Raw genomic sequence first — 27,608 nt, forward strand, 5'->3', positions numbered from 1 at the left:
TAAACTTTTCTCCTTCTTGCATTTAGCAGCAACTCGAGCACATTACTGCCCCCTATATGTCAGGAGGACAAATAACACCTTTTCTGTTCAAATTGCCAACACGCCACAGTGGCGTGTGTGTTGATCAAATTCACCCGCCACTTCAAATATTTACCCGCATTTGGCGGGTGGCGGGTGCTAATTTCCACCCCTGGCTCTATCAGACAAACGTGTGATTTTTTTCTTATTTTTTTAAATCTAAAAGATTTAATTTAGGTTTTCCAACCATAAGCCACAACTACTTCTGTCAATCGCGGTCATGAGCCCAAAATCAAGCACAATTAACGTCTCCAGTACTTTATGTTAATGGAAAAGTATAAAAAATGGTTAGCTTCTCCAAAAATCCAGTTAAACAGCTTCAGTAAAGAAAAGTCCCACATTTATATAACAGATACCTGTCTTGGCTCCAACGCATCATCCAGACCAAGGCCACGAATGTGGGAATGCGCTCCTAAACACAAAATAACAAAAAAAAAAGAAAGAAAAAGGATTAGTCACATTTTGAAAACAAAATAAAGACCAGGAACTCTAAAGGTGGTATCTCGCTGTCCTGAGACTGTTGGAGACTCAAATTTAGGAGTTTCTGTGAATTTTCAAATGCAGAGTGTGTGATTAAGTGTCACAAACACTTTAAAAGCACCAGTTTTTAAAATTTATGTTTTATTTTCATTTGCAGGGCTTGCAAAACTGTATCCTTGGTCCTGCATATTATTTTGATGTCCACCTCAACCCAGCTCAGCTCGTTTTGTACAGACCTTGACAGCTGGCCCCACATTCATGATTTAATATGCTAAAGTACACGGTTAAAATAATGATAGGCCGATTTAAACCAGTTTTTCAATAATAATTATTTATCATCAGACTTTTTTAGAAGTAGACATTAGCCTTGGATGTTTTCTGTCAGAGAAGAGCTCCCGTGCAGGAGTTGAAACACAGCTCTATCGCTCTTGAGATTAGTTGCAGACCCTCACAACACAATTCATATGGATTGGAGGCAGACATTGAGACATTCTGGGGGATTGCTTCATGAATGTCGCAGCCAAGTGAGATACTATCTTTACATAGAACAGACAATCTGGGTAATATTACTATAAAACCCTACATGCATTCCTACCAATTCTCTCGATCCTTGTGATATCACGAACTTCTGGAACCTTTGTAGTCGCCATCTGTATCAGGTGAAAAGCAGTGAACAGAAATAGGCCATCACTTAAAAATCCCAATTAGACCAAATAAATATTAACTAAATAAACAAATACAGGTTGTTCTGCCTACATAAATAAGAAATGTTTCTCCGGGTAAAGAGGCACCAAAATCAGCGTAACTCAATATGAGTTAGTATATGTCAAATCTATAAACACAAAATATCTGAACCTGATCTAACAAAAATGTGAGAAATGTTAGAATTTGGCAAGTTAGCGCTCTGCAAGACTTTCTCTTTTCGAGTCACTGAGCAAAGGTAGTGACTCGAAAACACATATTCAATTAAAACACTATCATAATAATACAGAGTTATGTTGTTAGCTAGTTAAGACGGCGTTAGAGAGGTCTGTCCAGTCGGTTGTCATAGTGACAGCTGTAACGTCGTATGCCACAACAGAGTGGCATAGTTAGCAAATATAATGCGGGATTTTATTTCGTTTTTTATGTTTTTGGGACACGAGATATAAAGAGCTTGTGTGCCACCAAATTACATTTTTGAATAAAATCATAAAAAACTACACATCTACTCTGTCATCGTCAAGACAGAGCTAGCATAACATGTATGCCAGTAGCTAGTGTTGTGTTAGCGCATTAGCTAGCTCCATTCACAGCTTTCTTTACACGTTAACAGCCGCAACAACTCAAACAAGGCCGTCATATACGCCGCATAACCAGTATTTCAATGGACGTACGAAAGCGACGACAACCGGTTTAAAATGTTCACGTCTGAAGTATGTATTAAATGTATTGTAAGCGTGTTCACTAACCTGCACAACCACACTTCACAAAATGTGAGAGAATGAGGCGCTTCTTTCTGAAGTGCACCGTGGAAATGTGTCCGACGAGAAACAACAGTTTCTTTTTTTCACGGACGTTTCGAGCGGAGCCAACTTTCTGACGCTCTGATAATGAAACCTAGCTAAACAACACGATGTTTTAATTAAAACTTCTTATCCGGGTAGGTGCAAACTTGACTTCTAAATTATATTTATAATTAACTTAATCAGCTGCTGTTTAGGATTCCTCCTTTCTTCGTTTTATACGTAAAAAATGTTTATCACAGAGTTTCGTCGACGTCCTAAATATCAGTTAACTATTTAAGGTTAGTCAGAAATGTTAAAACACAAAATGTTTTATGGGGTATATCTAAATGCGTGAAAGGCCTATATGTCTTATGTTGTCTCGTGTTAAGTGTAGTCAAAATTACATCAAAGCAAATCAAAATTTAACTTTTTAAAGCTTTTATCTGGGCTGATTTATTTTTAAAAATCTAATTATGTAATTGAGATTATATGTTCTCCTTCATCACTCAGCCCCGGATATTATAAAAACAAACAAGTATAAATGGCGAAAGGAAGGTGGAGGGAATTTGTTCAGTCTGTTGGTCATAGCTGATCTTGTTGAAAAAGATTTATGGAAAGATTTATGGACTTATGTAAGGTTTATTCACTAGATAAACTTCTGGACCAGAACTGTAAATCTTCAACAGTTTGTATAACATCTCTAAAAGTAAATCACATCCATATAGGACAGAAGCTGTGTATAAATCCTGAAGTAGTCTGATAAAAACCTCAGTAGCACTGCAAAGATTTCTCCAGCAGGGGGAGCAAAGCTTACACATGAAAGTGTTTTTTCCAATAATCTTTATTTAACATAAAACAAAACAAAACAAAAACAATACCGATTCTTTACAATATAAAATTACAAACGGCGATTCATAACATAATAGAGAAGAAAAATTAAAAAACAACCAGAAAAGAAGGGCATTATCCAAGAAATTAAAACTTACTAAAAAGGAAAGAAATTTCAGAGCATTTTTTTTCTGTTACAAAATTTAAAGATTTTCCATAAGATTTAAACTCATTCTTCCAGTGGTTTATATTTGGTTTACGTTTTAGAAACGACATTTATATATCTAATGTTTAGCTAATAGAATCAAAATTATTAATGCCATATTCACTTCTCTCAGTCTTATTAAATACCCCAGATTTGATTTCTTTTGAAGTGAGAGCAGGAAGTTGAATCCCTTTGGATTGGATCCACATCTGACAGTCAAGCCAAAAACCTCTGAACTATCAAACAAAACAAAGAAAAAAGATGTTCCAGGTTCTCACTTTCATCCTCACAGAAGCCACAGTTCCCAGTGTCTGTTTTAAATTTTATCCTTAGAATTTTTTTAGTGGGATAAATTCTGTTTATGATTTTAAATTGAATTTCTTTTGCTTTACGTGGAACCGGATATGATCTAAAACTAATTTTGATATTTTTTGTGTCTTCTTTTTTAAAGTCCTTGAGAATATATTCCCTCCTAATCGTATTAGGAGAATAGTGATGTAGTAACTGACTTCTCAAAAATTTATTGTTACATCAATGATCAGAAAAAGCAACCCCATCGATATTGAGTTGTTTCAGACTAGGGGTGATTTCAGAGTATAATATGTCTTGTCTGACCATAGCACAAAGACATATTGGGATAGCTTTTAGAAAATGGTTATATTTCTTCTTAGTGCAGTGGATTTTCAAGAAAAGGGCTGTATCATCGCCGAATAACTTTAATTTTAGGAAACACACAATACAAAATGATGGTAAATTATCAAAGCAAATTATTTGTCTTCAAAGTTCATATTTAGGTTGCAGGCTCAGATATTCCACATCTTAATCTCTTCACTTTGACATTAAAACAAAAGAAAATTGGCTTTAAATCACCTAATGATGACAAATATATACAGACAGGAAAACACAAAATGAGTCTCAACCATGTGTCCACTCCAAAAGCTCGTAGTTTCTCTTCACCTGTTCTGACACAAATCTTCGCAAACCTTTTAGACTGTCCCAAAACCAACACTCCAGCTCAAACATAAACCTTCAATCATTAATTGCCAATAAGAAATCTCATCTATCGTTTGTGTTTTTTTGTGTGATAAAGAACATGGACTTTCAAAACAGAAAAGTGATAACCCAAGGAGCATGTTATTGATATTTTTATTAAACAAAAATATGAAATAAACTGAAACCAATTAGTTTTGTTAAAGGCTTATTGATAAAAATAAGTATTATAGCAAATGATCATAACAAATTTCAATCAATACAGCTTTGATTATTTTTTAATAAAATGTTAATTCCCATTTATTTTCTATCCCCTGTAACCCTTTTCCTGTTGATTGAAAAGAAATACACATTTATCACATTTCCCCTGATCATCACAAATTTTGTGTGTGTGTATATATATATATACACATATATATATATGTGTGTGTGTGTATGTATAAAATCTACTCTTGTAAAATCACATATAATGTTACCACAAAGCCGTGGTATTTTCAGTAAATATTTGTACGGGGATCATTTGATGTGTGGTATTAAATCACAGCTGGAGTATGGTGATGGCTGACTCGTACCAAACCCAGAAGCCTGGATAGACAGGTTCACTGAACGAGGCCTTGAAGCGATGGATGAGAGACATGGTCTCTCCGATGGCGTAGAAAGAGAGAACGCCCCCATCATAGTCCAGGAACACGCCGATGCGGGAGGAGTAAGGAGCTTTGACCTCTATCTGGTCCTTGTTGTGGCGGGCTGAGTAGCTGGAGTCGGAGCAGAACAGGCTCCAGGACTTGCGGTTGTAGCCAATGCGGCAGGCGTCGCCGTAGCCCGTCCTCTTGATACCTTTGTAGGTGACTCCAATGGCAGCCCCCTCCCCGCTCCAGTCTACCTCCCAGTAGTAGGCGCCCCCAGCAAGGGGCTCCTTACACAGGACTTGTGGCAGGGAGTCGAACCGGGCGGCGTTGTCACCGTAAGACTGGGGGTCTCTCTTCAAGGCGGCTTTTCGGTTTCCTCGAGACAAGTAGAGCTGTCTGTAGGCTGTGTTTGGGTCCAGAGTGAGCTGACAAGCATCTAGGGAGGGATGGAAGGTAAGGTGAACATTTACTAAACAGGAGAAAACATTTAACCTAAGTTGCTACGGTTAAATATAAACGAGTAAACCAAAGAGGCCGAAGAACCCCTCACCATTGCACCACCTCCTGCAAGGTCCCAGAGGTTAGCAGAATGTGAATAACTTTTCTATCTCTGTTAAATTTTTAACTGTTTTCTGGAGCAGCATGCTCTGCAGAAAAAGCAGGAGACCCTCTGGCTGTACACACACAGAATCCAAATGATCACAGCGGTAAGATGTCACCTGCCTGCTGTGCACCTCTACCTCTGCAGGTCACAGTTGGTGGGCAACTCGGTGTTCTCGGCTAGTTCTGGCCGGCCTATGATCTGGAACGCCAGAAGTATCAACACTGTTTGTGAGTTTGGCCACAAACAGAAGTAACAAAGACCAACTTCAGCTCTAAGGTGAGACTCACAACCTATACCCCCAGCAGTCCTAAAGCAATTTATTTTCAAAAGCTTCTGGATTCTACTTTACTAAGACAGATAAGATAGTACATACAAAAACAAGGAGGGGGCTGTTAAACTGCAACTCTAGTTTTCACAGATATGTGAGAGGGCCAGCAAGCTAAAATATTAGCAGATAATCTGTCCCAGTCTCTGGCAACACTGTGGGACATGCAGCTGTTTTTTAAAAATCTGATTTTGTGGTCAGCCACAGGGTCTAACTGAGAACCTCATCATCAGCTAATTTGCTTCAATCCCAGAACTGGGCGAAGAGAGCAGTGGACTGTGTCAGAAAACAGGGACTCACATCTCAGGAAGTCGTCTCTGTATTGAGGCTCCTGGACTGGGACAGACTTGTACATCACAGCTTCTTCACCTGTTAAGAAACAAAGAGAAAAGTGGTCAGAAAATAATTGCAGATGGAAATCAAATTTAAAGGTTATACAAAAAAAACCTAATAATAATAATTTGCTGCCATGTATAGTAATGTCTGCACTGAGGCTGATCTGAACCACTCACACTCAGGTAACTAAGCTAATTTCCATTTCAGAGTTAAGTTTAACACTGACAGGTTGACCCTCTTAATCATAGTAAATGTTTCACCAAACTGCAGCTGATCAAGATGCCCTCTAACTGGAACCATGAGCAAACAAACATGACTGAAGGAGTCCTACTGCACCAGTGATCAACAGCTGGGGTGGAGGTGAGGTTTGCAGATTTATTAAAGATACAGTTTTCCAGGTAAATGTTGATTATGAGACTCTTAAAGCTTGACATTTTTTCAGGATTGTATAGAGCAACTGCCTATGAAATTATAGAACATCATTTCCCCTTTCATTTTTCAAGAAAGGTAACATTAAACATAATTAAACTAGATAATACAGAATGTAATACAGATAGATAGATAGATAGATAGATAGATAGATAGATAGATAGATAGATAGATAGATAGATAGATAGATAGATAGATAGATAGATAGACAGACAGACAGACAGACAGACAGACAGACAGACAGACAGACAGACAGACAGACAGAAAGTGCTTCATCTTCATTCTAATAGGTTAAGTATGCACAGACATGGCTCATAGCTGATAATTTAAAAAGTGGAACATATAGGCTGATTAATCAGTCTGCCTCTAAGGCTGGCCTCTGCAGAGTCTGCTAAGAAAAATCTGCTAAAAAAAATCTGTCAGCAAATGTTGTTGGTGACTCCTGTACTAACTCCCAGATTAGGTTAGTACATGACATATGTACAGTTTTACTCCTCTACATTTCAGATATACACGAGAAAATGATCTTGGCTCACTTTTGATGGTCTTTTTCTTTTTGGGGTCATCCAGCTGACAGAAGGTCATCTTGTTAACTGTAAAGAAAAGAAAAACAACAAAAAATAATGGTTGCAGTGATTACATGGTTCACTATGTGTTCATGGTGATAAAGCAGAGTTAAGCCAAGCTGATCTCGCTCCACACTCACTCGTCTTGGCGACCTTCACCAGCTCGTCGTTGCTGAATTCATTCATGTGCTGCTTCATCTCGGACACGGCCTTCGTCACGGGGCCGAAGTTGAAGTAGGGATTGACGGAAACTGACGGCAGCTCCTCAGCTTCTGTCTGGGCTATCAGCATGTGGTAACTCTGGTGATGAAACACATTGTCACTTTTAGCACTCACCTGCATGTTTTTTATGAAACCTGTTACAACAGGTTTCAGTTTACAACAAAACTCCGTTACTTGTTATCTGTTACCTGGATGAAGTGAATGTGGTCCTCGGTGCGGGACAGCTGGGTGATCTCATTGTCTCTCCTCTTCAGGTCGGCGATCTCGTGGCTCAGACGCTCCATGTGGCCCTCGGCGTTGTTGAGTGCCGCTCTCTTGTTGGATGAGATCAGCTTGGTCATCTCCTGCTGCATCCTCTCAATGGAGCGCATCATGTCGCTGAACATCTTCTCGCATTCCTGCATCGCTCTCTGGGCCGAGCTCTGCACGGGAGGAAAAAGGAGGGTTTACCGTAAATCAAGTGGGTGTCACACTAGTTAAACAAACACACTTTAGAGAAACTGTCATCACTCCCGCAAGAAGAAATGTTGTCAGTGCCGGCTGATGTAATGTTTCGGTCAAAGTTTACTAGTTGGTCTGGTCTTATCGGTGTGATGAATGGCGGGGTCACAAACCTTGAGCGACTCCACTGCATGCTTTAGTTCTTCCATCTGCTTCAGGCGGTCATGAATTCTCTCCTGGATCTCAGCCTGAGTGGCGCCCAGACGTTGCTTAGAAATAAACAACAGAATATGTTATTAATCATGAAGGAAAAACCATAAATTAGCTGCTGATATTTTCTAAACCAACTCCAAGCTTCCTACACAGCATTAAAAGGTGTAGAAGTTACTTTTAGTATTTTCCAGGTCTGCATAAGTATGAAAAAAAAAAAAAAAATAGCGTTTGAAAAATCATTTGTGTTTCCAGACTTTATGCCCCCTTCTATTTTTTGAAAGATTAAAATAAAAATTTCTAAAACATAAATTGCTCAACCAAGCATTTAATTATATATAGAAGATAAATATATTTTGGTACACAATATAAAAAGCTTTGTAAACCCTACTAAGTTTAAAACTATGCTATATAAATGTAGATTATTTACTATATGTTGTTAATTCAGCCTTAAAACAAGGGTTTTGTTTTGTTTTTCTTTTTAATTCTACTCTAAATGGGAACAAAGTTTTACAAAATGAACATTATATTGTAGTTAAGAAGACTTGAACTGTGGGATTGAACTCGTTAAAAGCATAACTATTTTTTGAAGTTATGCTGTTCACGTTATTTATCTTTTGTGTTCATTTTGTACAGTATGTGTTTGTTCCTAGACTTCCAAAATGGCCTGATAATCAACTAAAACATCTTAAAATTTGAGTCTGGAACAGTCTGGAATTTTGAAATGGGGAAAAAATGTAGGAACCCTGCAAACAGTTTCAGTATTTGTTTAATATAAATTTAGTTTGTTTTTTTTTCCATTCTTTACTTAATACTAGCTACCTGCTGCAGTGTAGACAGATACATAACAACAGTGATCTTGTATTTAGCATCACAGAACATTGTAGCATTCTGTCACCGTGCTGCTATCTAAGCCAGAATCAGCCTGATAAACCCGTCTTGGCAGCGTGAGTGGACTGTTGCCTACCTGTTCGTCGGCCCTCTCCTGCTCTGCCGACACCATGTCGTGACCCTTGTGCTCTTTCACCGTACACAGCACGCAGATGCACATCTGGTCAGTGCGGCAGAACAGCTCCAGACCTTTCTGATGCTGCGGGCAGATCTGCCTGTCTAGGTGGCCGATTTCATCCACCAGCTTGTGCCTTTTAAAAGTGGCGGACTCAAAGTGGGGCTTGAGGTGCTTCTCGCAGTAGGAGGCCAGGCACATCAGGCAGGACTTGACGGCTCTGTGCTTTTTGCCGACGCAGATGTCACAACCCACATCCTGGGGTCCTGCGTAGTTGTAGTCAGGGGACGGAGGCGGAGGTGGAAAGGAGTCCGTGTTGCGTTGGCTGGTTAATTGGCGGGAGCTTCCCATGCGCCTCGGAGTGGGCCTCTTATTGTAGGTCACCCTGCACTCGGGGCACTGGTAGGAGCCTGTGTGGTCGGCATGGTCCCAGTATGTCTTCAGGCAGATGGAGCAGAAGACATGACCGCATGGGATGGACACCGAGTCCCTGAGATATTCCTTACACAGGTGGCAGCTGTCCTGATCTGAAGACATGGAGAAATCTTTGGTGGTGTTCCTTTTAATGTAGAGGAGACGAAGGCAGACACTGACTTGTGTCAGCACAGTGGCAAAGTGATCTTACAGGTAGTACGGGCGCAGGTTATATAGAGTAAATAGAGGGAAACTAAACTGGTTAAGCCGAAACCAGTAAAACAAGGGCGGGGTAAGAAAAGGACACAGTGAACGTGTCCAACTGTTACAGAGTGCAAGGAGAATGAATGAAATGTGTGATCTGAAGATACAGGTCTTGTTGAGTAATGTGCAGCAAAATAAACCATCCTTTAATTTTATTTACTGAACTTATGAGAAAAAATCTCTTAAAAAAAGGCTCTTATAAATTGATCCACTTTTAAAGAAGAATGGGGCACAATCAGAGCCTGAAATTTGATTTCTTGATTCATTTTAGTTTTTTAATCATTTCATGAATTTATTCCATCGAAAAAAAGTCAATTTACTCATAACTGAGACGTAAACAGAGTGAATAAATCCTGGGTGTGTCACGCTCTGCAGTCAAGTGTTCTCTGATTGCTGTTACCTGGAAAAGTCTTTTTTTTTCTGCCAGCATGCAGTGATATCTACTCAAATCCCAGGAAAAAAAACCTCTCTAACAGAAGAGATGTCACAGAATTACTGAGTCATTTTGTATACAGTAGATATGACTGAAGTGCAACAATACCAAAGTAACCACGTTTTGTCTTTTTTCTGAATTCAGTCAGTCTTCCTTTGTAGGCTCACCTCACCTCACAGCAGTTAATCATTAACTCTTTTAGCTTTGCATTTCATTAGTACTGACCACACCTGTGAGGCAATGAATGCATTTCTGTATTTTAATATCCAACATAAATAAGACTTTGAAAAAAACCCCACAACATCTCTTCTGAGTTAAAAACCTCCTTGTATATAATTCACCCCACAGTGAACACACCTCTCAGCAGAGTTTCAGGGCTGTTGAGATGGAGGTAGGAATGCAACTACACTTGATAGCCCAGATAACAGGAGAGCCAGGAAAGCTTGTTTAAAAGATTCCATTGTGTCCGAGCCAGCAGAGCCCAACCAGAGTGCCAAACATTATATACAGCAGGCTCTGTTGTGTGTCAACAACACTAACTACAGCCGACATTCAAGACTAAATGTAGCATCTTTTTTACCTGAGAAATTCTTCTCACTGAGGTCACACACTCTTTATGCAAATTATCTCATGTTAGCTGAAATTTGATTAGTGAATATGAAGGAAAAAACCCAACTCTGTGCTTTTGGGATTAAGAGTGCCATTGGAAAAGCACAAAAGCATCGTCCTTTCTTTTTTGGCCATTGTTTTGCTGTTATTATCACAGTTTTTGGATCCCAACTCCTCCTAAAAAAATACATGATGGGAAATACTATGATCTAACGTTTGGTGGCAGGGCGTTGTACGGTGTCGGCAAAATTTAGAAAACCAAACTCCACAGCGAGATTTAGATAGAATGACTGGAGCGCCAGAGTTCAGAAACATCATTCAGTGTTTAAACAAGTCACTAAAGTTGGACTTCACATGTCTGAACAGGCGTTTCTTGATATCTTGTATGGTTTTTACTCAACCACTAAATTGTATTATTGTTGAATATTTTACCACGGAATGTTTAACTTTTGAGCTGGATGAACTTTTCAAACTTTTTGCAAGCTCTTCCTATTTCCACAGTCTTGGCACTTCTCTTTGTTTATTCATCGAAACAGGCATTTTTGTCTTTTTTTACCCAGCTACTCCAGGACTTATGGTTCTCTCTCAAATCTCCACACGACCAAACTCTCATTGACTTCTATTATATGTGAGATCCGAATTTTCTCTTCAAATATGGATGTGGAGGGTCTTTTTAACTAACCATGTTTCGTACATAAAAATGTACCTGTGTGGCAGCATCTTTAACATTTCTTTCGATTTTGGTTCTTTTTACGCAGTTTATACGTCACAAAGTCAGCATTTTGTCAGCTTAGATTATCACAGAAGTACATTCCAAATCACTACTAGGTGGTATAGAAGATGTTGACATTTTTAGACAGTAGTTACTTTGGCACCCATGATAATTTCTAAAGAAAATGTATAGATTTATATTAATTTGCTTCAACAAAAACATTGTCTTGTGTCACTTATCCTTAGTAATATCACACTTGTAAGAGAGGATTATTTGATTAACTTCCAGTCTGTCACATTTTAACTTGTACATGGAGAAATCAGCTTTAACATCTCAGGACATCTACAGACACGGATCAGCTACAAGAAGAAATGCCAGCCCGCAGATACCAACATCACGACAAGATGATAGAAGCTGATTTTAGGTAAGAATGGTCAGTCTGTTTTCTTTTGCTTCTTTTTAAAACTTTGTTTAAAAAAAAATCGGAATCATTTTTTTTTATCCAGGACACACACTTTGTTTCCATACAGCAAAGTCTATTTTTCTTTAGAGAGGAGAAGAACTTACTGGCCGTCCTTTAACCCTCCGGAAGGGCTTCTCTACCACTCTTTGTCTCTCTCTCTTTTGAGGGCTTCAGGAGGGTTCTGTTCAGCCTACTGCCGTGTTTTATCTCATCTTTTCTGCATTGCTCAGTTTGTCTAAGAATCTGTTTCATATCAAACACAACTATTATGAGAAGAAACACGTTATTGTGAGGAGAAAAGAATTATCAACCAACCATCTGTGAAAAGCTCATTTCTTACATAAGAATGTCTCTCTGGGTGTGTCCCAACAAAACAAAGACTGGCTTCCCTCCATTTTTGTCAGACAAAAACTTGGTCATGTCCTTTCTTTGAAGTTTTTACTTTGTCTGTCTGACTTGGCAATTAGCTTGAAATGGTTTTAGAGCCGTACACCATCTTATAAGCAAAACAAATACAAAGAAAAAAAGCTCATATGCAGGATATGTGTCATATCCTGTTTACTGAACACAAGAGCATTTTTTTGGGTTTGCTCCAGTGCTTTTTACAGTTTACACAACAAAGTCTCTCAGATTTTACAACTCTGCTCATGTATTGGAAGCCACACGTGTATCCTGTGTTGTTTAAACTTTGCGTATCTACAAAATAGAAAAATGTGTCCTCTGTTTTCTAGTTCTACATTTAAATGTGATATTATCTGTTTTGACAACTCATCCTCTGTGAAGTGGATCCTTGTCTCATTTTTGATCACGTAGCCGTTTGTCCCATCCTGTACTCCACAGCAGAATGACTGAATTAATTACAGAATGACAGCATTAATGGCTCCTTACACTGAACTTGGAATGAACTGTAGATAACTGTGAAGTTTCTGTTTGCTTCATCAGGAAAAGCACAGACTCTAAACGAACATGCTACTCTTTAAGAGATGCATGGTGCTAAATCTAATTATTTCCTATATTTAGGGGTGCTAATGCTTAAGCAAATAAATAAAGCATCCTTATGACATTTCAGACGGTGTTCTTTTGTTTCTTTTAGAAAATCCATTTTTAAAAACACTAAAACATCCAGCTCAATTGAGAATAATGTGCTTTGTCCTTTGGATAAGTAAGTAAAGTTTATTTATATAGCACCTTTCACAGATAAAAATCTATAAAATACAATCAAATAAAAACAGTACATAGACTTAAAAGATATAAGACCATAGGCAAAAAAAAGGGCTTCTAACAAATAGCTTGTCTGAAACAAAACAGTATTAACCAACATTTCTAATAGAAAAGGAAAAGGTTTCCACACAGACATCAATAGGATTTTGATCAAATGACTGAGAAAACCCAGCCTTCTTTGCAGCTCTGTAGCTCAGACAAATTTCCTAGTAGAAACATCATTTAAAGTTTAAATTGGTCACAGAAAGTTGGACTGTACATGACTAACTTGCCATTTTGATATCTTTAATTGTTTTTAAACAATTTTAGTTTAAGTTTTATGATTTTTGAACATTTTACCACACTATACTTTGAGCTGTCAACACTTTCCCAATTTAGTAGCTTCTTCTTGTCAGGATCTGGGTTTTCTTTGTGTTTTTGTATTTGTTCTTTTTTTTGTTTATTTTGTTGTCTTCATGTTTTGTTTTGTCTCTATGCCTCTGTTATCATTCACTTTGCCTCAGTCCATCTCTCGTTTTCTGTCACGTCCTTCTACACCTGCTCCTAGTTTTGAAATCAGCTCACCTGTGCCCACTTCACCTAATTACCTCCTGTTCTTAAAACCTGGTCATGTCCTCCACTTATCACTGGTTCGTAGTCGCTTCATGCGCTCTCTCATTCACGTCATGTCTGCATCTCGTGTTTGCTATGGTCTTGTATTTTGTATCTAGCTTTGTTTTGCTGCCATGTCAGCCTTTGTTTTAGTTTTCTTTATTTTAAATAAAATTTGTTATTTTTCCTGAAGCTCATGATGAGTCAGGGTTTGCCTCACTCGCCACCCAACCTGACACTTATTTCCTCAAATCGTACACTTGTTATACAATTTTTACATCAAAACATTGACATTTTGTCTTCTTTTACTCAGTGTGTTTTTCACTGCTGAAGGACTTATGGTTTTCTCTCAAATCGCTCCAGAGTGCAGAGTCTTTACATCCCAACGCTCATTGACTTCAATTATATTTGATCTCAGAACTTTCTCCTCAAAACTGGAAGTGCAGAATCTTTTTTTAAAACTTGTTGTATCTCCTACATCAGTGGGTCTCACCTGGTCTAGCTTCAGTATCCACCATCCCCTCCTTAATGACAAGCTGTGACCCAAAATGGGGAACATTTTCAATTTCCTAAATTTATTGAATGAAAAGATAGTGCAGTTTGATCCTGTGATAGTAGAATAGAATAAAGCAGTATGCCAACACAAAAAAGCAAGTTTAATGATAAACCAAAATGACCAGCAAGTGGTGATGCTAGGAAAAAAAAATAATTTTCCACATAATTAGCTTAATTTTAATTAAAACAAAAACTTCTCACTTCATTAACTTTACTTTTTTTTAACAGACTTAACAGTGCTTTCACACACAAATATGAAATACCGTATTTTCCAGACTATAAGGCGCACTTAAAAGCCTTAAATTTTCTCAAAAAATGACAATACGCCTTATAATCCGGAGCGCCCTATAGTGCAGACAATACAGTAACAAAAAACAGAACTAGTTTCAAAAAGACTCAAAGTATGTAGCTTTAGCTGAGTACCCACCATTTGATTGTATAACATTGTCTTATTAAAACAATTCACTTATACAACCATTGCCAAAAAAGCTAACATAATTATATTTCATAGATATTTTTCTTATCATTTCTTTGTCCAGGCAAAGGCCTTCGACCGACTAAAATTTGGACTCTTCAAAATAGCTTCAGAAATTTTCTAGTGCAAATGTTTTTATTTTAAACATGCTCACGGTTAATGCCAGTTTTTTCAAAAGGTTGGGCACATTTGTGCAAACGTGTAGCTTTCACGTTTCTGCTAAAAGACAAATCTATCTTCAGCGTGTTTTCAGTGGCTCTGGCCACAGAAAGGATGTTAATCTGTAAGCACGGAGCGCTTCGTTTACTCACGAGGAAGGAAGGAAAACTGGCTTATCAGAAACCCGACCAAATATGGAGAGAAGTGAAACTGCCAAGTGCATGAGGTAAAGCAAAGATATAAATTAAAGGTGGGGCTGGTGTACTTTTTAAAATCTCTTAAATTTACTGTTTTATTTCACATTTGTCCAAGGCTTTTTAAATACAGATTTAAAAAAATGTCTTGTGTCGAATGCATTTTAAACTCAATGGTTACTTTTGCATTCAGACTTCCAGAATAAAACTGAAAGTCGGATTATATTGGGGGGGGAACCAGTGGATTATTGGATTGTTGACGTTCTACACTTTAAGATCAGATTCAGGCTGTCCTCTGGAAATTTTCTCCTTTGAATACAACGTGGTGTAGCAATGAGAGGAATTTTTTTTCTCTCCAAAAGAATGCAACGTAGCTGGAATGAAACATGCAGAGTAATGCTGAAACAATCTTTTGCAACACACCTGTACCCGCCTGGAATGTTGTTTTTGTATGTGCATTCATCCCTGTGTTTCCGCTGGCTGCCTTAGTCATTATTGTTTGCTTTTCGCTGCCCAGCAGATACTAACCACATATCTACAGTTAGAAGTTGGCTTGTAAAAGTGGAACAGACTGGTCAGACTGGTCACAATGCAAATAACTCTCAACTTCACAGCAGGTTACATTTTTGTAAACATGTAATCTTGTGACAGATGAAGGTTATTTGAGTTGAGTTCAGAGTGTCTGTGTTTGTTTATTGGGTGGTCCCCTGAAATTCCTACAGTACTGCTTTAATGTTTGTCCGACTATAACCGGTTTAAGACAATGGCGATTCTGTCCGACAACAATAGGTGGAAATACAGCTGCTGAGGAGTGTGTGTGCATTTCACCCACAGATGAGCCTCATGAGAAATTCGAGCAGAAAGGAAACTGCAGAGGAAAAGGAAACTGTTTCCTCCACGTTAAATGTTCAGGCCTTTCGTTTTAACATTTCATTCATTCCGATTTCTTTCAACCTCTTGACACTCCTCTCCTTCTCTCCTCCTTTTTTTTTTCTTCTTTGCTTCTTGCTCAACTTGCCTATCTGAACTGGGCAGGGCTCGGCCCACTCACAGCACAGGAGGGAGGGACCTTGTCTGCTTTCAATCAATAACCTCTGGAATTCAGAAATACAAGTAAGTCCTGTCCCTGGCAGGCTGCTCCACACCGTTGAGGGCGGGCTCACACACTCACTCAACGAATTCTCTATCCACTTGTGGCACTCTCTCTGTCTGTTTCCGCAGGTCTGACCGGGTTTGGAGTCCACCACAATGGCTGATCACACGTCTCCTGATTACTTCAACTGCTCCCTGTGTACAAGCCTCCTCAGGGACCCTGTGGCTATCCCCTGTGGCCACAGTTTCTGCATGGACTGCATCAGCGGCTACTGGAATGAGGCTGACTACACAGGGATTTACATTTGTCCCCAGTGTAAGATCACATTCACTCAGAGGCCAGTGCTGCGACCCAACGCCACGCTCAGCATGGTGGCCGAAAAGATCAAGAAGAGTGGCCTGAACATCAACCTGAGCTCATCCCAGGGGAACATCTACGCCGGGCCGAGCGACGTCCCGTGCGACTTCTGTTCCGGAAAGAAGCTAAAAGCTGTGAAGTCCTGCCTGAATTGCCTGGCGTCTTACTGCGAGAAGCACTTGAGGCCGCATTATGAGTCTGCCACGTTCAAAAGGCACAAGCTGGTGGATGAACTGGGAAACTTAGACAGGAAGATCTGCCCGCAGCACCAGAAGTCCCTGGAGCTCTTCTGTCGAACGGACCAGATGTGTATCTGTGCTATCTGCACAGTCAGTGAACACAGGGGCCATGACATTGTGTCTGCTGAGGCAGAGAGGGGGGAGAAACAGGTAAGAAATCATCCTAAACTAGAAACACCACCACTGATTACTAGTCAAAGGCACATATGTTCAGCAACTGTAAAATTCTCATCCAGCTTCTCTGTGACTGTAACCACATTAGCTCTTACGTTGCATGAGGTGAACGTTTAATTTACATAATCTCTGAGTAAACTCGAGTGAAAGCAATCAGGCTGTTTTTCCCATCGCCTGCTTGGACTTTGACCCGATTCACCAGCGCTATCAGCTACCCTGGCAGGCAGTCACCACCGCCAAAACAAATCCAGCTCTGTGATTAGCTGCCAGGAAGCTGGGAGGGGCGTGCCTTACACTTATCAACCCCCTGAAAGCTGGGGAATGTGGTGATCCAGCTGTGGGATAAATAAACAGAAACCGCAGCCTTCCCACCTGTGGGAGTGGGTCCGCAGAGATCCAGGAATGTCAGGGAGTGAAGGCTTTAAACAGTGTCATGTCTCCACAGTCAGATGACTCATGACTCACACAGCCTGTAAAACAATGTGAAGGAGATAAGAATGTCAGCAGATACTGCGGTGAAAATGGGTGAGATGTTACAGTTCCACTGTCAAGAGTGGTTTTATAGCAGTCAGACACAAGAGCTGATGGCTTTTTTTTTTAGCTGCAATGAAGTAATACAACATTTACAACCTGCTGAGTTTGGTTTCACTCATGCAAAGATTTACAACCTGATCCTTACACATCCTTTACTCCATCTCCTGCTCTTTCCCCTCCCCCTCTCACGTAGTCTCCCACCACCCCTCCCTAGATTCCCCGCATTCCTCGAGCTTATCTTGAAAAATGGGCAGGGGGGCTTGAGTAAAAGCTGAATGAGAAGCCTCCTATTCTGCACATCAGTGCTCTGTGCACCTTGAAACATCTATTTAAAAGTCAGGCAGCAGTAGTTTCACATTCCTGATGGGGCCAGAATTCTTCTACAGATTTTTTTTAACTNCACATATGACAGTAAAAAGTACAGGCAGCCATTCAGTTTATATTGCTCTTTGGTTTCACGCAGCCTCTGCAGGCCAGGATACCCACCACCCACCCACCCACCTCTCCCTCTGAGATAAAAGTGAACCGCTTTAAAAGCTTCTTAGAGTGGGGTTTATTCAACAAGCCAGAGGGCCTCCCCAGTTAGTCTCTGATGAAAAAAAAAGAATGCCAGTCTTGATCCCAAAAATATGAGGTTTTATATATTGTAGTATAAAATCTCATAACATCCAATTGCATCTTTTAAATCTGACTTAATGCCACTTTTGCTGTCACTTATTGCAACTCTGCATGAAAAAAAAAAAATTGAAGGAGGATAGTGGAGTTATCAGTAGGGAGTGCCTGCTATAAAAACAATGGGTCTAATACTCCTTTATTTTGCAGAAACTGTTGGGAGTCTCTCAAACTGAGATTAGACAAAAATGTCAGGAAAGAGTGAAGGAGCTGGAGGAACTCAAGACTGCTGTGGATTCACTAAAGGTAAGGTTGCCATGCCAGATTATTTAATTTAACAAAGATTGTGCCAACGTTTTTATAACCCTTCCTGTGAATGGATTCTGCACAGAACTCTGCCCAAAGAGCCATGGTGGAGAGCCAGAAGATGTTCGAGGACATGATCCGCTCCATTGAGAGGATGAGGTCAGAGGTCACCAAACTGATTGGTATCAACGAGAAGGCTGCTTTCAATCAGGCCGAGACTCTGATCGAGCGACTGGAGCAAGAGATTGATGAACTGAAGAAGAAGGAGACTGGCCTCAAGCAGCTGTACAGCACTGAAGACCACATCCACTTCTTGCAGGTAAGATGATAATATAGTGCTGTCCTCCTAACTGGTGGTACCGTCCAATTAAACAAAGTGAATTTTCAGTAAAATTCTGGATATTTTATAAAATATTATATGGTTTTCTGTTTTTAGACCAGGAAGACTTATATCAACTATTTTTTAATAAAATATTTCTGGTCAGCTTTACATGTTGATTGTATGTCTTCACCTTACTTTTTCCATCAGAACTTCAACTACCTCTGCACCCCCACTGATGACGGCTTCATACCCAAGGTGACGGTGAACCCCGACTTCTCCTTCGGAGCGGTCAGGAAAGCTGTGGCTGAGATAAAGGAACGTCTCGAGGAGTTTGGCAGAGAGGAACTGCTTAAAATTTCCAAGACAGGTCAGATTTGAACAGATGGAACACAACACTTTTTCTACAATGGACTGAAAACACCATTTTACTAAATATAAACGTGCTCTGTTTCACAGTGAACGAGGTCCCAGTTTACACCACGGAGAGCAGAACACTTGACAGGAGGAGCAGAGGTGAGCCCTGTCACATTCTGTCAACTGAGATGGGTTAATTATTATTTAGGATGACACCATCATCCCTGTAGAGCTATAGAAGACAAACACTGAGCCAGGTGCATCATATATACGTATACAGCACTGTGCAAAAACTAAACCACAACTCTTTCTCTATAGTTTGCTTCCAAGCTGTCAGCCATTCTTGTAGTCTTTAAAAGGGATCTTGATCAATATTTTTTTCAAGCTTTCTTAACGTCTTTTAAAGATTTTCTTTGCAATTTGGCTGCTTTGTCACTCATTTCCTGTCTGGTTCTTCTACCTGACCATAATACCATTTTGAGTAGTGTGAGATTAAAATAAGAAGAAACATTGACAAGTAGGGGACAAAAGAAGGGTCTAAACCTAACACAGGGCCTAAGAGATGTATCATCCTTCAGTTGATCATCTTTTGTCTTAAACATTTTCATTTTTTCTTTGAGAATCACCTTGTTGGTGTTAAAATACTATTTCCTGTCTGTCAAACTGTGTTATCTTTGGTATTGTTCACTGATTCAACTAAAAAATGGGAACAAAATGCATCTTTGTGACAGACTGCCTAAAAAAAAGTGACTAAAGATGCAATTTCAAACAGATTCTTTGCTGGCTGTTACAGTAGGAGTGACGCAGCACTGATTCTTTTTGTGGTGAAATGGTTCATAGATTTGACTTAAGTAGCTTAAGAAACAGAAAAAACACTCCTCTGAAAATGGTCAAGTACTGGATAGAAAATGAGTGGAAACATTTAGCCAAGTTCCAAAGAAAAAACAACAACTTTCAAAGCTTGGAAGAACTATTGATTAACTTAAAAGATGACTGAAAAGGTTTGATTCTTTGGAACCAAATTGTAAAGAAACAAAGGATGGCTCAAGGCTTTTGCACAGTAACCCAGCAGAAGAATGGAAGACGTTTCAGTTCAGCTCAGCTTGACCTAACGCAGTACTGCTTCATATACAGGTAAAGAAATGACAGTGGACAACACTCCTCCTCCAGAGCCAAAGTCCAGAAGTGATTTTCTGAAATGTAAGTAACCAGATTTATTTTTTAGAAATGAAAATTTGCATTTATTTAATATCACTTTATGTATATCATCACACATATTTTATTTGTAGATACATTTCACAGCTTCTTTTTTCTGTACTATTTCACTGATACTTTTAGTTTTGACTGTCCCTTCTATCACTGTTGTAATTTAAATGTAACCCAGATCAGGACGCTGTAAAAATAAATATCCAATTCTCTTCTCTCAGACTTCTGCCAGCTGAAACTGGACTCCAGCACAGCCTACAAAGAGTTGTGCATCTCTGAAAGCTACCGAAAAGTCATCCGCACCAGAGACCTGCAGCCCTATGGAGACAACCCCGAGAGGTTCGACAGCTTTGCCCAGGTGCTGTGCCGAGAGGCCCTGTCCGGGGGCCGCTTCTACTGGGAGATCGAGTGGAGCGGGGAGTTCTCCATCGGAGTGGCCTACAGGGGCATCAGTCGTAAGGGCAAAGGCTCGCTGTGTCTGCTGGGCTACAATGACAAGTCCTGGAGCCTCCTCTGCTCCGACTCGGGTTACTCTGCCTGGCACAACCGGGTGGACAAGGCCGTCAGCGGCCCCCACTCCTCCAGGATAGGCGTGTACCTGGACCACACAGCAGGCGTGCTGGCCTTTTACAGCATAGGCAACACCATGACCCTCCTGCACAGGTTTCACACCACATTTGCTGAGCCCCTCTATCCAGGTTTTGGAGTTGGAACGTCTGTGAAAATATGCAACCTCAAGTGAAAACTGATATTTGAGCCGTCGTCTGAAAATATTTTGATTTTTTAATGTTTTTTTTTATTTTATTTTACATGACATACAGCAATGTTTTTAGATTATATGTTTTTGTAAGAATCTTAATGCCTTATCAAACCACATTAATGGAGTTCTTCTGTTTATTTTTGAAGGAGAACATTTTGTTTGCTTCTTTTCTAGCTCTACACATCACACATTACACATTATATTTTGCACTGTGCTGTCAAATCACATTTAAACATTAGCTTTCTTGAATATCATTGATAATCATAGTTACTCTTTTATCACTCCAGCACACCATAATAAAACAGATATTTTCTTACTATCGTTACATGTTAGTAATAAATGTCACAATCTAATGGCTAATCTGAAAATTTTGTTTACTCATTTCATACCAGTGTGACATAAAGTACTTAACATGATGATATAATTGTTTTTTATCATTTGGTTTTGTTAGTGTTGGATAATTTTATGGCAGTTGTTTAAAATATATTTCACTCTTTTGAAAAAGTTGTTTTGGTTCATTAAAAGGGTATTATTGTTTTCAGTAAAATCCATGGAGTATTTTACTGTCATTTCATTTTTACCATCTTTTCCAGTACATGTGATATCATTTGCTGAGAGCCAGTTTTTTTTTATTTGAACTAACTCCTATTTAATTTTTGTATGTTTACCAATATAATTAACAGAACATAAGTACAGAAAATACTTGTTTTGTAACAAAAGTTTTCATTGATGGTTCTGAATAAAGAACTAAATGCATGATGTTTGTGTTGTATCGCCAAATTAAATGCTCGGCTGGTTTAGAAATCACTGAATTTCTCTCCTGTTTTGGTTTTAATGCTTGGAGCATGTAAAAAGTGTTAGTAGCATTGACATTGTGGTAGAAGTTCAGATTAAGGGTTATTGCCAAGGTTACACAAACACGTTTGTCCTTGTCGCAGAAAGGTTTGCATTTTATAATAAATACAAAACGCAGATAATGGTTCAGCTGAGGTCTGACGTTACATCGACTCATCATGGGCATTAATGTCATTCATTCTGGGCGTTTACCATTTCACTTGAACCTTGCTTTTTCCAGGGTAGAATGATTATACAACATACAACTTCAGTAATTTTTTAAAACAAGCGCACAAGTTAGAACTTATTGTGGATTTTCTCTCATCCACACAGGGTCAAAATTACAGATACAGGCTCAGATATTTACTGTACATCCCCCACAGATTGTAGCTTCCGGTCAGAGAAGAGAAGCTCTAAAAGTTTATTTCTAGAGTGGGAGGAGTCTTCCAAGTCCACTAAAAAGGTGTCCAGATCCTGGAGAAAGAGCAGCCAATCACTTTCTCAGAAGAACTGATGACCCACTGCAGTCTCCATTTGTCTTTGGTCATAGCAGCAGTATATCAGACTGTGATGAGGTGGTAACGATAGACTCAATGATGGATGAATAAAAACACACCATCATTGACTTTGGCAGGTTGAGCTTTGTCAGCTGCCACAAGAGGACAACTACTGTCATGCTTCTTTGATAAGTGAGCAGTTTAGGTCGTGGAAAATGATAGCTCCCAGGAGGTGGAAGGATTCCAGAGTCTCCGCTGGGGAGTTAACCAGGATGGGGGGCAAATGGAGCAGAATTCCTCCTGAACTCCACGATCATCTCCACTGTTTTAACTGGACAGTTTCTTGTTCATCTTTTTCTACGCAGTCTCACCCCCACCTGAGATGGTCTATAAAGTTGAGGGACCAGTGCTGATGGTCAGAAATAAGAGACCTACCTGTCTAGCCTTACACACTGCCTCCTGTCAAAGAGAAAGTTAGTGATCCGTCTGTAGGTAGGAACTGGCACATTCAGCTGGGAGAACTTGTCTTGCAACAGGGCTGGGATGACTACATTAAGGACAGAGGCCTAAAAAACGTAGTCTTGCATAGGTTCCCAGGCTACTTAAAATCCAAATGGTGGAGGGTGGAGTGCAGAGCCATGTTAACTGAATCATGTTAAAACCTGTTAACACTGAAGGTAAATTACAGAGTCCAGGAGGGGAAAAGTATTGGACTTGAGATAAGATTACACCAGGCGCTCAAGTCTTCATGACCACAGAGGTCAGGACCATGGATCTGTAGTCAATAAGGCCTGTGAATGGGAATCTTGTTTTTTCAGATACAAGAATACTGAAAAAGGGCTTTGAAGCTGGTGCACACTATACGTCTCTAACAAGATGTTAAAAATGTCAGTGAATAAGCTTCAGGATGAATCTGGACAGTCAGTCTTTATGCTTTATGTGGATTCTGTCTCTTAAGAAGTTTAACATCTCTCTTAAGTATGAAGAGGTGAAAAGTTCTGTTGAACTTTTGTTTTAATCAAATACATAAATTATCTCTGGCTCAATTCACTGATCACAATGTCGCAAACAAAGTACTACTCTGAAGCAAAACTGATATGAAAATGAACAACCCTTACAACTCCCCCTGGTGGTTGACACCAGGAAGTGACTAAAGCAGGATGACTTCGGACACATTGCACTATTTCTAATGTGACTATGGTTTTAAAAGTAAATCAAATATCAGGTTTACATTATATACACTTAAATTCCATGGAAATTATAAAATTATACATATTTTTGTAGACAGAAACAAGTAAATTTAAAATGAGCATAACTCATTTGCATGGTTAGTCTAGATTGCTTTTACTGCAGCTTTTTAAGGTCAAAGTATAGTTAGCAACATTTAAATACAAAAACAGAAGGGTTTCCTCTACTGATCACTCATCTCTGAAAGATTGTGATTAGATTTTTGTTTCCCCACACAAAGTATAAAATCCTAATGCCAGTTCTAACAAAAATTCAGTTTTCTCATCGCATCCTAAAGAAAACACCAGAAACAAAAGCAGTGAAAAGAATGCATATTATTCAGGCTTTTTTTACCAGTGTAGGTCAAAATGCTCTCTCTACAGGTGTATTCCACTGCCTAAAGTCTCCCTATTTATCAAGTATAACAGATTAAACATGTTTGCAGGTAACAAACACATAACATTTCACAAAGAGAATCAGTCCAAAACAAACAATAGATATCAGTTTATTGGTTCCAAGGATTCTTACAGGAAGTTGAGCATACAACGCTCAAAAAGAAAGAATACTTCATAGTCCAAAAATCAGACATTATAACCAATAAGGCCTCCTTTGCCAATGCACTCTCCGATGTAGAACCACATCAGTACTTCAGTGGCCACCAGCCCATTCCTCAGAGCGTCCTGAAAAAAATTAAATTAAATCATTTGATGTGCTTCTGTCAAAATGAACCAAACAATACATTACAATAAGGCACCACTGACAATGATGCTGTCGTTATTTTTACGCGGATAGCTTTTTTTTAAGGAGCACAGGCCAATTTGAAACTGATAGTTTTGTTAGTGTGAAATGATTAGTGATTATTCTTATTATTATTATTGTTGGTTAAGTTTAAAGTCTGAAAAAGGTCCCATTTAAAACATGTTAGCTAAACAGATAGTGTTTGGACCTACAGATAAAAAAAAAAAACATTTTTGCAACACTTGGAATAAATATGTTTATGTAAATAAACATGCTTTCAATTTTGCGTCCTGGTATATAAATATGCTTGGCTAATTTTTAACAAGCAAAAACACGTACAACAAATTTACAAACGAATAACATGTTATTAAGATGCAATTGCAAATGACAAATTTTAAATATTTTCGACTGAACTATAACCACTACATATGTTGTATTCAACGTGCTTACACCCTAAACTTAAACATAAAGCTAAATGGTTTGTTTGATGCTGTTTGTTTCGCAAGTGTAGGAATGCACAGACTGCTCAACAGGTGACTGAAGGATGACCATTTTCAGCCTGCTGCTCACATAAAAATCTTATTCCTTTTTCCTCAGTCATTGAAATAGTACAGCAAATATCATAACAAATCATCAATTCCTCTTAGAACATAACTTTCTGTTTTTCTTTTTTAAAACTGAGTAAGAAAGAGCCAAAGGTAGCAATTTTTAATATCTATAAATGTAAAAATAAAGTCAAGACTAAGCACAAGCTGTGGTTTAAACAAGAGACTGAATTTAAGTATAGGTGTGATCACATGTTGAAGGGCCCTGTGCCCCATCGGTGTATGAATGTGATCTAAAGTACTGATTAGACTCTGTAGAATGATTTCTTCAGATTAGCTTTGTGGAGATTCAGTAGAGTGCTGTATGAATGTGAGTGTGGATGGGGAAATGAGGACACAGGCTGTGTTGTAAAGCGCTTTGAGCGGCCTGGTTGGCTAGAAAGATGCAATAAGTACAGCCCATTTACCATTTGTTTACTTTTTGGGATCTATAATCTGCAAAAATGGGGAAAATCTATTTATAAAAGTTGATTATCAAGTTGTAATTTGTCATAGTTACATATTCAGCAATTTGACTCAGTTTCAATACAACAAGGGAAACAAAGCTGTCAGTCCCACCTTCATATCCTGAAACTGTGTGTGTATGAGTGAGTATGCTCCTCAGCTGAGGTTTGGTGTTCTTCAACTAGTGTTGACGTTAGTACTTGGAAAGTATTGTCAAAGAGACAACAAAACACCTGAGCAACTGTAATGACGGCACACAAGACAGGTTATGATGGAGAACTGATGGAAATGGTGACTGTGCAGTAAAAATGATAAAGTTCTCAGAATGCAGCATTTCCTATAGTAAACTTAATGAACAGGTAAATGATGGGTTCAGACACACTTTGTTTTGTTTTTTATAAATAATTACTTAATAAATAATACTTAATATTTACAAACTAAATTTAAAATAATTTGCAGTAGAATATGTTGTTCATTATACTGGCTTTTCATTACTAATTTAATTATATCTTTGTGCAACACTGAGTATATATCAAATAAAAACACTGACTTAAAAAGCGTAGATAAGAGGTTGTAAGAGGTTTTCAAATACTGTGTTGGAAACAGATAATTTGTTTTTATACAGTGCCCTGAGACAACTTTTAGTGTGAATTGATGCTAAATAAAAAAACAGAATTGAATTTAATAATAATACTAAACTGTCCTGTTTAGTATTTAATTGAAAAATCAGAAATGGCTTTAAAACATGTCATTCTATTTGGGATAAGGTTTTAATCATTACAAATCAAAAGTCATCTTTAGGATTCACATTTTGTCATTCTGGCTTCAACAAACTTGATACACGCCTTTAGTTGCAGAATGTCAGATTTATTTGATGATATTATTGTCCCCTTAATTAGGAGATGTAAATACTTGTTAGACGCACCTTCACTGTGGTTTGAGCGAGGCGTCCTGCCTGGAAACTCTTGATGAGATTTGAGGCTCCCTCGATGGCCTTAGGGATCTCTGCAGGAGTGGGGGGGACAAGCTCAACACGGGCATAGTACCAGAATGTCGCCAGTCGAGGTTTGGAATAGGTGACAGCGGCTGAGGCAGAAGGGAAAGAGTTAGTTATCACAGAACAACAATTATCTGACAAGGAAACCATTGGGGAAAAAAACAACATGAAGTTATTATTTTGAAATGGATGAGACATTGCAATTTAGATAATACTTATAAAATAATTTAAAAAAAAGTCTAGTCTCAATAGCCCAGTCTAGTTAAACAATTCATTAATCTGGGATCACAGGGTCACGACGTGAAAGCTATTGGGGAAAACATTATAATAACCTACTTAAAAATATAAAATAGGACATGCATTCAAATTCAAAAAATAATTGAAAACGACAGACGTGTCTTGTTGGTCCAGTCTTTTACAAAAATTCAGCGTGATTAATGCTGGGTCACATAACACTGAAGTCATTGGGGGAAACAACAAATAAAAAAAAAACTTTTCAGACAGAAGACCTAAGATCAGCGGCTAACGCTGCTAGGTTAGCATTAGCTGCTAAGATTACTTCTTGCGTTTAATTAGGGTGAACATTACAACTACTCTTACTAAATACCAAGTCTAAACTGGGATATAGTCATGATATAAATGCAGTAAAGGTCACACTATTTTAGACAGCACTGAGTATTGTTACCTCCACTTTACTGAATTAAGTGCTCGGTGAAGGTAACAGCATCGGCCTTTCAAAGCCTTGTAAACGAAGAGTGAACCTCCCCCCCCCAATTCTCTTTAATGAATACACGATGCAATAACAAAATAACATACCTCCGACCAAAGTAGGCACTTTGGCAACTAGCTTTTGGACTGCTTGTGCCATGTTGGAGCGTTTATTGATGCTAAGCGTCCCCCGATTCTGCTAGCCGACTGAATGTCACCTCCAGCTGAAGGACCTGCAGCTGACCACAGAACTGCCTGTACAAAAACCCAAACATGATGAGTGGAATATGCTACGGATTAGTCAAATGGAATTTAACTATTAATGATGCTTAAGAACTGTTGTTTGTTTGCTGCATCTTTTCCAGAAAAGTATTGAATTCATATATCTAGGTGATTTGTCTTTTCTCCACTGAATCTGATTCACACCATTTTTTTCAGTGGTCCTGCTGTCACCACTTGGTGTCACTATTGCAATGTTTGAGTTGAGCCCAAGATTGAAATCGTTGGTTACGTATTGTAACCCCAGATTCTATGAGTATAGGCGCAGCCCTTTAAGGCTATCGCTAGTGGGTTTATCCCTTCGCGCGCAGCGCAGCACTGAAAACTTTAGTCCACGCCCACCTGCTGTGTGGGCCCCACCCCCGGTCCGTATAAATAACGGTGAGACCGGGCATT

The 27,608-nt window shown here is 38.9% G+C and overlaps 4 protein-coding genes across 5 annotated transcripts in view; 1 reads left to right on the forward strand and 3 right to left on the reverse strand.

Annotated features, from left to right (window-relative positions):
* Window positions 1-2,113, reverse strand: part of ruvbl2 (RuvB-like AAA ATPase 2) — an 8,815-nt gene extending 6,702 nt beyond the window's left edge. Inside the window, exons 1-3 of the mRNA XM_017412509.3 lie at window positions 2,010-2,113; window positions 1,154-1,208; window positions 435-490 (exon numbers count right to left, since the gene is read on the reverse strand). Coding sequence (XP_017267998.1) covers window positions 435-490; window positions 1,154-1,208 — 111 coding nt within the window. The 5' untranslated portion in view covers window positions 2,010-2,113. The remainder of the gene's footprint in view (window positions 1-434; window positions 491-1,153; window positions 1,209-2,009) is intronic.
* Window positions 2,114-3,778: 1,665 nt separating this feature from the next.
* Window positions 3,779-9,470, reverse strand: ftr83 (finTRIM family, member 83). 2 transcript variants are annotated; one of them, XM_017412696.3, is made up of 8 exons: window positions 8,798-9,470; window positions 7,794-7,889; window positions 7,368-7,601; window positions 7,098-7,257; window positions 6,928-6,984; window positions 5,927-5,995; window positions 5,421-5,499; window positions 5,000-5,133 (listed from the first exon to the last, which is right to left on the reverse strand). In XM_017412696.3, exons 1-7 carry the CDS (start codon window positions 9,371-9,373, stop codon window positions 5,447-5,449), a joined length of 1,245 nt encoding a protein of 414 aa, XP_017268185.1. In that variant the 5' UTR covers window positions 9,374-9,470; the 3' UTR covers window positions 5,000-5,133; window positions 5,421-5,446. The 2 variants fall into 2 exon arrangements, with proteins under 2 accessions (XP_017268184.1, XP_017268185.1); XM_017412695.3 differs by lacking the exon at window positions 5,421-5,499 and having other exon boundaries at window positions 3,779-5,133; window positions 8,798-9,469.
* A 6,425-nt stretch (window positions 9,471-15,895) lies between these two features.
* Window positions 15,896-21,690, forward strand: ftr82 (finTRIM family, member 82). The gene is made up of 8 exons (XM_017412487.3): window positions 15,896-16,039; window positions 16,148-16,765; window positions 18,146-18,241; window positions 18,327-18,560; window positions 18,771-18,930; window positions 19,020-19,076; window positions 20,052-20,117; window positions 20,345-21,690. The coding sequence occupies exons 2-8, from the start codon at window positions 16,175-16,177 to the stop codon at window positions 20,863-20,865; spliced, it is 1,725 nt and encodes a 574-aa protein (XP_017267976.1). The 5' UTR covers window positions 15,896-16,039; window positions 16,148-16,174; the 3' UTR covers window positions 20,866-21,690.
* Window positions 21,691-23,928: 2,238 nt separating this feature from the next.
* atp5l (ATP synthase, H+ transporting, mitochondrial F0 complex, subunit g) lies at window positions 23,929-27,199 on the reverse strand. The gene is made up of 3 exons (XM_017412514.3): window positions 27,042-27,199; window positions 26,154-26,314; window positions 23,929-24,121 (listed from the first exon to the last, which is right to left on the reverse strand). The coding sequence occupies exons 1-3, from the start codon at window positions 27,091-27,093 to the stop codon at window positions 24,023-24,025; spliced, it is 312 nt and encodes a 103-aa protein (XP_017268003.1). The 5' UTR covers window positions 27,094-27,199; the 3' UTR covers window positions 23,929-24,022.
* Window positions 27,200-27,608: the final 409 nt, after the last annotated feature.

The sequence above is a fragment of the Kryptolebias marmoratus genome, linkage group LG13, assembly GCF_001649575.2.
Source record: "Kryptolebias marmoratus isolate JLee-2015 linkage group LG13, ASM164957v2, whole genome shotgun sequence".
Taxonomy (NCBI): Eukaryota; Metazoa; Chordata; class Actinopteri; order Cyprinodontiformes; family Rivulidae; genus Kryptolebias; species Kryptolebias marmoratus.